Source organism: Brachionichthys hirsutus, chromosome 23, assembly GCF_040956055.1.
Source record: "Brachionichthys hirsutus isolate HB-005 chromosome 23, CSIRO-AGI_Bhir_v1, whole genome shotgun sequence".
NCBI lineage: Eukaryota > Metazoa > Chordata > Actinopteri > Lophiiformes > Brachionichthyidae > Brachionichthys > Brachionichthys hirsutus.
Window position 1 is genome coordinate 128,800 of NC_090919.1, and position 9,183 is coordinate 137,982.

At 54.6% G+C, this 9,183-nt stretch overlaps 2 protein-coding genes across 2 annotated transcripts; both read left to right on the plus strand.

The window, feature by feature from the left end:
* The first annotated feature begins 1,035 nt into the window (after positions 1 to 1,035).
* Positions 1,036 to 3,559, plus strand: LOC137911612 (profilin-1-like). Its single transcript, XM_068755995.1, has 4 exons — positions 1,036 to 1,164; positions 1,239 to 1,377; positions 2,794 to 2,974; positions 3,331 to 3,559. The coding sequence occupies exons 2-4, from the start codon at positions 1,240 to 1,242 to the stop codon at positions 3,426 to 3,428; spliced, it is 417 nt and encodes a 138-aa protein (XP_068612096.1). The 5' UTR covers positions 1,036 to 1,164; position 1,239; the 3' UTR covers positions 3,429 to 3,559.
* Positions 3,560 to 4,034: 475 nt separating this feature from the next.
* Positions 4,035 to 9,157, plus strand: eno3 (enolase 3, (beta, muscle)). The gene is made up of 15 exons (XM_068755870.1): positions 4,035 to 4,090; positions 4,203 to 4,301; positions 4,842 to 4,931; positions 5,220 to 5,315; positions 5,391 to 5,449; positions 5,519 to 5,588; positions 5,681 to 5,814; positions 5,886 to 6,002; positions 6,952 to 7,057; positions 7,128 to 7,325; positions 7,401 to 7,477; positions 7,702 to 7,826; positions 8,603 to 8,711; positions 8,785 to 8,843; positions 8,943 to 9,157. The coding sequence occupies exons 3-15, from the start codon at positions 4,847 to 4,849 to the stop codon at positions 9,007 to 9,009; spliced, it is 1,302 nt and encodes a 433-aa protein (XP_068611971.1). The 5' UTR covers positions 4,035 to 4,090; positions 4,203 to 4,301; positions 4,842 to 4,846; the 3' UTR covers positions 9,010 to 9,157.
* The last annotated feature ends 26 nt before the right edge of the window (positions 9,158 to 9,183 follow it).

Genomic DNA, 9,183 nt, shown 5'->3' on the forward strand with positions numbered 1-9,183 from the left:
GTAATATAATATAACATAAATGTGAAGAATATATATATATATATACATAAAATTAAATTGATTTTATCATAAATATGATCATGTATTCTTGATTTCTGGTTATGTTAGGCAAGCAGAGAAGGCCTTGCAGGCCCTGACCGCCCGTCACTGCTTGTATGCTAGCACAACAGCACACGAAACAACGGAATGAAGTGTGATCAGCGAGTCCATTTGCCGGCCCGGTTCTGGCTGATCCGTTATGTTATGGCCGGCTGTGGCTCAGTTGGTTGAGCGAGTCGTCCAGTGACCAATGGCAGCAGCCGCCCACTGGTGGGTGAACGTAAAGCGCTATATGAGTCCATTTATACTGGACATTATGTTAGCTAGCAGGCTCATTTCAGCGTTAGCCTGTGAGGAACATGCCGGAAGCTTTGGTGTAAATCTGCTCGCCTAAATGAGCTGGCTTCATAAATAAACGAAGCATCACCTTTTAGGGAGGTTTAGCTTCTTACGTTTTCATGTCTCTGTTTCTTTGTACAGGCGGACCATCCCAGTATGAACATGTCCCCCCCCCCCCTCCCAACGACCGGCCTGAACCGGCTCAGGTATGCGAGCCCTCCAGCTAACACCACATCAGCATGGACTTCTTCTCCGTCATCAACCCACTTGGACCTCGATGTTCTTTAAGGTTCACCAGGCGGATGGATCCATCACGTCCCTGTGGACGAGACCACTGAGACAGCAGAGGGTCCTCGTCCCTCTATCTCTATAAGGGACCGTTTGGAGGCTGTTTGATGAAATCTGACTAACAGAAGCAGAGTTCCATCGAGTCGCCATGAACTGAAACAGATCAGCAGGAAGTGGTTTGTGTAACACACACACACACACACACACACACACACACACACACACACACACAGTTTGAACAGATGATTTACTCTGGATCTGTGTCTAGAAAGACTTGTCCAACTTAAACGTCTGCGTCTCTGCACACGCTTCCTCATTGTTCCCTTCCCAGGTGACAAGAAGGGGGAGGGGCTGTGGGAGGAGACAGGTTGAGGGTGAAGCCGCCCCCAGGCAGGGCGTGGTCGGACTTGTAAAAGTCGACTCGTCTTCCTCCTTTCCTCAGTCGATATCTGCCTCTGCCTCTTCCTCATTCTTCAAACTGAGACAACACCTGTACAGGTAAGAACTGTTGATTTGGTGATCGATCCTCTCTGGACATTCAGACCCAATGATGTGTGTGTGTTATTGATCAGGATGTCCGGATGGCAAGGATACGTGACCGCTGCGGAGAGCAAGACAGACGGAAAAAGTGCCAAAATCGTGATGTGGGCAGCGGTCTGCTCCAAGGCCGACAATTCCATCTGGGCCAAGTCCGACTCGTTCAAATTGGAGGTACACACACACACACACACACACACACACAGACAACCGTTTTCTGGCAGCGGCGCTCTTTGAAGCGTGTTCTGGATCGCGTGTAAAAAGCCTGCGTTCTTCCTCTTCCTCCTTCAGGCCGCCACGCCTGCCGATGTTTTTGTTCCAAGTCTTAAAACGCGAGTCGACTTTTATCAGGCGGAGCTGCTGACGTGTTCAGGAGCCGCGGGAGAAGTCACGGCTCAGGAAGGTGGAGACGCCGGGGCCGCGTTGAAGTGTCTTTCGTGACGGGAAAGTGCGATCGGTCGTTCAGGGATTATTGTATGTCTGGAACAAGACACACATTTGCTGCGCGAGAAGCGACTTTTATTTTGTAGAACTACTTTGACTTTATTTGAGAATCTCCAGGACGTTTTGAGAGAAAAAGGCTTTTTGCTTCATTGAAGTTCTTCGGTCTTGTGAGGCGTTCAGGGTTCGCGCGGTAACGCCTGTCTTTCCGGCTGTTTGCGGTTTTGTTGATGCAGTGAGACGAGCGCTGGTTTAACTACCTTATAAGGACATAATGTCAAAAAGAATGGCGAATAAAGGAAGTGGAGATGCTGTTTCTGATGGTTGACTCTGATTGGACGGCAGGTTTCAGGAAGTGGTTCGTTCCTCTGTTGTGTCTCAACTTGTCCTCCACACATTCTTCTTCTGCTGCGTTCAGGTGAACTTCTTGATGCGTGTGAACCGAAGCGCAGGCGGAATGAAACGCATTCACACCAAATCCCAGCAGAAGGAGTGCTGACTGTAACAGGAAGAACCCTCCGACGGGTCTGTGAGCTCCAACGCTCCTCACTGTTGGGGTTCTGCTAGCTACTGGTTCTGGATCAGCTGAGTCTTCAGAGACTTCCCGGGACGGTTCACTTATTCCTGCATCTTCCTGAGGCAATGAATTTTAGAAAGTAAACAAATGGAAGAAGGCGGAGCTAAGAATGAGTATTATATCGCGGGTTCAAGAACCAATCCGGGTCAAACATCATTATTTTGACGCCTGAAAATCAGAGGTTGGGCTGCAGCTCTGTCGTTGGCTGGACTTTGTTGTTGTGGGTGGGGGGGGGGGGGGTCCAGATACTCATCAGGCCTTACAGCCGGATTGTACGGGAAGGTTCTGTTGGGTCTCTGGAACATGGAGACATTCTAGACCGGCCCATTTTGAATGACTGAACTGGCTGCTGGAAGCCGACCCACCTGGACTCAGGTCACATCCTGGTTCTGGTGATCCGGTCTGCTTCTACCTGCAGCTCAGGATCCAGACTGACACACATCAAACAGTAAAACCAGTCAGACCAGTTGGATGAAACGGGAACGCTGGAGCCTGATTGGTCCGCTGATGTTAGTTCATTATACGATCCTAACCCGTCTGCCTGCCTGTCTGCCTGCCTCTCTCTCTCTCAGACTGCCGAGGTTCAGAAATTGATGGGGGACAGGAAGCGCTTCTGTGAGTCGGGGCCGTCCCTGGGCGGGGCCAAATGTATGCTGATCAAAGACAAGATGGAAACCGACCGCTTGATGTACTTCAGATCCAAAGCGCCGTGCGGACAGAGCGTGCACGTCGCTGTCAAAACGACCAATAAGGGTGAGACGGAACACGGCGACCTATGACCTTCTTGTTGGGAGCGCTGTCTCCTCACAGCAAGAAGGTTCTGGGGTCGATTCCCTTCTGTGTGCAGTTTGTATGTTCTCCCCGTGTCTGCGTGGGTTCTCCGGTTTCCTCCAGAAACATGCAGCTCAGGAGAATTGATCACTACTGTGAGTGTGTGTGTGTGTGTGTGTGTGTGCACGTGTGTGCTTGTTCTGTTGGGTTTGGTCGTTTAAATGCTTTGTTTTTATTTCTTCTGTGGTTCAGATTACAGACCAGTGACCCAGTGAGATCCAATCCTAAATGTTGACCCACCTGTCTGTCTCTCTCTCTGTCTGTCTGTCCACCCACAGCTGTAATCATAATGGCTTCGAACCCCGGCATCCAACCGGCTGAGCTGAATAAGATAATAGACGAAATGCAAGAGCACCTGTTGAAAAATGACTATTAACCACAGAAGAGCACCAGAACCAGAACCAGAACCAGAACCGACGGACACGCTACCAGCTAGTTTTTAGGACGGGACCCGTCCCATGTCTTCATGCTGTCACAATCAATAAAGGTTTCATTCATGTCACGTGACTCACCAGTGTTTTCTATTGACTCGCCTGCAGCGCCACGCCCCCTGTGATTAGGGGGGGGGGGGGGTTAGAAGTAACAGTACTAAGAGCTGAGTGCTGTTATAAATAGCTGTGTGAGGGCGTGCGCTAAAGTCTCATCTTTCTCTTTACATGAACTTTGACCTTCTCTGTCTCAGTTAGGGACCATCAAACATCAAACATTTTAACTATCAGTCCAGGGAGGCGTGTTTCGCCGTGGACCCCCTGCCAGGAAGAACAGCCCCCCCCCCTTCACAGCCAGTGGAGGAACCTGGAACCTGAAGCCAGGCTGTGCTTGTTTATGCTAATGCTACGAGCCTAGCTTCCTGTTTCACAGTGACATCACAGCTCTTTACTTCTGTCCTCGTCAGCTGCTTTCCCGTCCTTTGCAGACGCTCCCTAACCCCCCACGCAGCCTCCTCCCCTTCTAAGGAGCGTCTATAAATACCCTGCTGCCCGACAGACGGCGTTCCACAGACGGGCAGACAGACGGGCAGACAGACGGGCATCTCAGGTAGAGCGACGCCGGATCGATGACTCTGGTTTCCTGTTTGTTTCTCTGCTCTCGGTCTGTTGATGCTTTTATTGTGAAAGTTTTCTCTCTGGCTTTTATTCTTCATCTCAAGGCAGAACCTTTCAGGTGTTTGACCCGTCTGAAGGTCCGAGACCGACACCTGGTAGGCAGACAGACCTACAGACAGACAGAAAACCCTAACACAGTTAAGGTAAGACTACTTTAAGTACTGGAGTACTCGATTACTTTGTCTTGGCGTCCGGGCCAGGGCAGATGGGGTCGGGGTTCTGTGGAGGAGCTCAGACTTGGACTGTCATGGTTCTGTGGGTTCTGTTTGGGGGTTCTGGTGATGAAATGGGGGAGGGGCTAGACGGGGATCGAACCCACGTTCACCGGTGGAGGACCGGTGCCTCGCGTGATGTCACACGACAAATCCCTTCAAAGGTCACGACCAAGAATAAGAGTTACCGGAGCCGACGGGAAGAGGTCACGACCTCTAGAAGAAAGGTCAGAAGACCCGCCCCTCACTCTATCATAAGGAGCTCTGATTGGCTGAGAGAAAATGTCTGAACTTTAGTAACCCCCCCAGCATGTGTCCCCTGAACAAGCCACCATTAAACCGACAAACCACAACGACCACAGGGGGCGCTCTACGACTCACTGCTGCGTCACTGTCGTGTTGGGGTGTAGCTCCTCCTCCACCAGCTGATTGATCCTCACGATGATGTCATCTCCGTCTTCACTCCGTCAGTCAGGATGTCCATCGCTCAGATTCGTGCTCGGGAGATTCTGGACTCCAGAGGGAACCCCACCGTGGAGGTGGACCTGTGGACAGCCAAAGGTGAGCACCGAGCCGCGTCCACAGGTGGACCCGTTAGCCTCGCTGGCTAACGGGTCCACCTGTGGACAGCCAAAGGTGAGCACCGAGCCGCGTCCACAGGTGGACCCGTTAGCCTCGCTGGCTAACGGGTCCACCTGTGGACAGCCAAAGGTGAGCACCGAGCCGCGCCCACAGGTGGACCCGTTAGCCTCGCTGGCTAACGGGTCCACCTGTGGACAGCCAAAGGTGAGCACCGAGCCGCGTCCACAGGTGGACCCGTTAGCCTCGCTGGCTAACACTGCCTCTCAGGTGTTTTCAGGGCAGCCGTTCCCAGCGGTGCGTCGACTGGCATCCATGAAGCTTTGGAGCTTCGTGATGGAGACAAGAGCCGTTACCTGGGCAAAGGTACGAGGACAACCGTTGTTTGCTAATGGTGTCACAGGTGGACAAGTCCTTCATAAGACCCTCCGTCCCCTACAGGAACCATGAAGGCTGTGGACCATGTGAACGAGGACATCGCCCCTAAGCTGATGGACAAGGTGTCAACACGTGATCCACATGTCAAATAGCATGTCCCCAGAAAGCAACGCGTCTGTCTCGTCCTGCAGAAGTTCAGCGTCGTCCAGCAGGAGGACATCGACAGGTTCATGCTGGAGCTCGACGGCACCGAGAACAAATGTAAGGACCCGTCTGTCTCTCTGACCGTTGTCCCTCACCTGTCTCTCTCTCTCTGACCCATGTTTTGCTTTGACCTGTATGTCTCTCTAAAGCCCGTTTCGGTGCCAACGCCATCCTGGGCGTGTCATTGGCCGTCTGCAAGGCGGGGGCTGCGGAGAAGGGCGTGCCTCTTTACCGCCACATTGCTGACCTTGCAGGAAACAAAGCCGTCATACTTCCTGTCCCTGTGAGTTCCAGATGTTCATTTAGTCAAAGTAAACGGCCATTAGCATCAATACGGCGGCGTCTTCTCTGCAGGCCTTCAACGTCATTAACGGAGGAAGCCATGCTGGAAACAAACTGGCCATGCAGGAGTTCATGATCCTCCCAGTGGGCGCCGCCAACTTCCACGAGGCCATGAGGATCGGTGCCGAGGTGATCCGAAGTCTCCGCCCTGCTCACTGCCTGTTTTTACGGTTCTATTGATTGTTCCGAGGCGTTAACCTCCAGCCTCCATGTTCAGCAGCTTCTTGGGCCGTTCGGTGTCTTTGAACCCACAACGTCTCCACCGTGACCCGCAACTACAGAAATCCGTTCCCGTTTCTGTCCTGTACATATAAAAGACACAGGGACCCAAATATAAAAAGACTCTCTCTAGAAAGTCCTTTCACTTCATAAAAACACAACATCCCCAAAGGAAAACCGGATTAGCGGGCTGCTTGGCGGGCTGCTAGGTGGGCTGCTAGCGGGTTGTTATCGGGCTGCTAGGTGGGCTGCTAGGTGGGCTGCTAGCGGGCTGTTAGCGGGCTGTTAGCGGGCTGTTAGCGGGCTGCTAGGCGGGGTGCTAGTGGGCTGTTAGCGGGTTGCTAGCGGGTTGTTGGCGGGCTGCTAGGTGGGCTGCTGGAGGGCTGTTAGCGGGCTGCTAGGTGGGGTGCTAGAGGGCTGTTAACGGGCTGCTAGGCGGGGTGCTAGTGGGCTGCTAGGTGGGCTGCTAGGTGGGGTGCTAGTGGGCTGCTAGGTGGGCTGCTGGAGGGCTGTTAGCGGGCTGCTAGGTGGGGTGCTAGTGGGATGCTAGGTGGGCTGCTAGCGGGCTGTTAGCGGGCTGCTAGGTGGGGTGCTAGTGGGATGCTAGGTGGCTGCTTGGCGGGGTGCTGGAGGGCTGTTAGCGGGCTGCTAGGTGGGGTGCTAGTGGGATGCTAGGTGGCTGCTTGGCGGGGTGCTGGAGGGCTGTTAGCGGGCTGCTAGGCGACTGAGGCTCTGCTTTCTCCTGACATCACAGGAGAAAGCAGAGCCTCAGTGGTCCGGACTGGTCCACCAGAGCCCCGCTTGTTGACCCCGGACCTACAGTTTTACCGTAGTCTAATACCTGGATTATAACGATCAGGTGTACCACAACCTGAAGAACGTGATCAAGGCCAAGTACGGCAAAGATGCCACCAACGTGGGAGATGAGGGAGGCTTCGCCCCGAACATCCTGGAGAACAACGAGGGTGAGACACCCACCTGTCTGTCTCTTCCTTGTCCTAACAGTGCTCATTCCCACCTGTTCTTGTCGTTCAGCCCTGGAGCTGCTGAGGACAGCCATCGATCAGGCCGGTTACCCCGACAAGATCATCATCGGGATGGACGTGGCGGCCTCGGAGTTCTACCGCAGCGGGAAGTACGACCTGGACTTTAAGTCCCCCGATGACCCGTCCAGACACATCAGCGGAGAGCAGCTAGCAGACCTGTACCGCAGCTTCGCCAAGAACTACCCAGGTAGCCGGTCCAGACTCCACCCCCCTCACCTGTCTGTCTTCCTTCCACCCAATCTACCCGTCTTTCCGTCTCCAGTTAAATCCATTGAGGATCCCTTCGACCAGGACGACTGGGAGAACTGGGCCAAATTCACCGCCTCCACCGACATCCAGGTGAGACGATCACCACGGCTAGTGTTGGGTGGGTGAGGATGGCATGCTAGTTAGCTTAGCTTATTAGCCAAACAGCCGCTGTAGCTGCCATCTCGCTGACGGGAAGCGAGCCGAGACGCTTGACCGGTGCTGAGTAACCCGTTAACGGCGGCCTGACAGCGTCAGCCAATGACAGGCATGCTGTACCGTCTGTGTCGACCAATGGCTGCGTCTGAACCAACCAGATTGTGGGAGACGACCTGACGGTGACCAACCCCAGGAGGATCCAGCAGGCCGTGGACCAGAAGGCCTGCAACTGCCTGCTCCTCAAAGTGAACCAGATCGGCTCAGTGACCGAGTCCATCGAGGCGTAAGAAGCCCGTCTGCCTGCCCGCCTGTCTACCTGCCCGTCTGCCTGCCCGCCTGTCTACCTGTCCGTCTGCCTGCCCGCCTGTCTACCTGTCCGTCTGCCTGCCCGCCTGTCTACCTGTCCGTCTGCCTGCCCGCCTGTCTACCTGTCCGTCTGCCTGCCTGCCTGTCTACCTGTCCGTCTGCCTGCCTGCCTGTCTACCTGTCCGTCTGCCTGCCTGCCTGTCTACCTGTCCGTCTGCCTGCCTGTCCGTCTGCCTACCTGCCCGTCTACCTGTCCGTCTGCCTGCCTGCCCGTCTGCCTGCCCGCCTGTCTACCTGTCCGTCTGCCTACCTGCCTGTCTACCTGTCCGTCTGCCTGCCTGCCTGTCTACCTGTCCGTCTGCCTGCCTGCCTGTCTACCTGTCCGTCTGCCTGCCTGCCTGTCTACCTGTCCGTCTGCCTGCCTGCCTGTCTACCTGTCCGTCTGCCTGCCTGCCTGTCTACCTGTCCGTCTGCCTGCCTGCCTGTCTACCTGTCCGTCTGCCTGCCTGCCTGTCTACCTGTCCGTCTGCCTGCCTGCCTGTCTACCTGTCCGTCTGCCTGCCCGCCTGTCTACCTGTCCGTCTGCCTGCCCGCCTGTCTACCTGTCCGTCTGCCTGCCTGCCTGTCTACCTGTCCGTCTGCCTGCCTGCCTGTCTACCTGTCCGTCTGCCTACCTGCCTGTCTACCTGTCCGTCTGCCTGCCTGCCTGTCTACCTGTCCGTCTGCCTACCTGCCTGTCTACCTGTCTGTCAGGTGTAAGCTGGCTCAGAGCAGCGGTTGGGGTGTGATGGTCAGCCATCGCTCTGGAGAGACTGAGGACACCTTCATCGCCGACCTGGTGGTTGGACTCTGCACCGGACAGGTATGCATACAGACAGGTGAATCTGCACAGCGATGACATCATCAACCCACGACGCCCTCGCTGTCCCTCTCAGATTAAGACCGGTGCCCCCTGCAGGTCGGAGCGTTTGGCCAAGTACAACCAGCTGATGAGGTGACAACTTCCTGTTTAGTTTCAAAGTAAAAGAATAATTGATGTTATCGTCAATGCTGAACTACATTGACCCCTGACCCTTTGACCTCTTACATGCAGGATTGAGGAAGAGCTTGGAAACGAGGCCAAGTTCGCCGGCAAAGACTTCCGCCACCCAAAGATCTAACGCCGCATCTTGATTTGCTGTTGGTCTCCCTGACGACCCTATGGAGCAATGACCCCGCCCACCAGCGGGTGTGACGGGCCAGAGGTCATGGATGTGGGCAGTTCTGGTTCCGACACTAAACTCAATAAAGTCTGACTCCACCCACTGACTTCTCGTGTCCACGTGAATCCAGCG

Excerpts from the sequence above, each read along its gene's own strand:
- LOC137911612 (XM_068755995.1), top strand. The coding sequence starts at position 1,240 with ATGTCCGGATGGCAAGGATACGTGACCGCTGCGGAGAGCAAGACAGAC. Across the intron at positions 1,378-2,793 it reads CCGACTCGTTCAAATTGGAG|ACTGCCGAGGTTCAGAAATT; the intron begins GTACACACACAC and ends TCTCTCTCTCAG. Across the intron at positions 2,975-3,330 it reads TGTCAAAACGACCAATAAGG|CTGTAATCATAATGGCTTCG; the intron begins GTGAGACGGAAC and ends GTCCACCCACAG.
- eno3 (XM_068755870.1), top strand. The coding sequence starts at position 4,847 with ATGTCCATCGCTCAGATTCGTGCTCGGGAGATTCTGGACTCCAGAGGG. Across the intron at positions 5,316-5,390 it reads GAGCCGTTACCTGGGCAAAG|GAACCATGAAGGCTGTGGAC; the intron begins GTACGAGGACAA and ends CGTCCCCTACAG. Across the intron at positions 7,326-7,400 it reads CTTCGCCAAGAACTACCCAG|TTAAATCCATTGAGGATCCC; the intron begins GTAGCCGGTCCA and ends TTCCGTCTCCAG.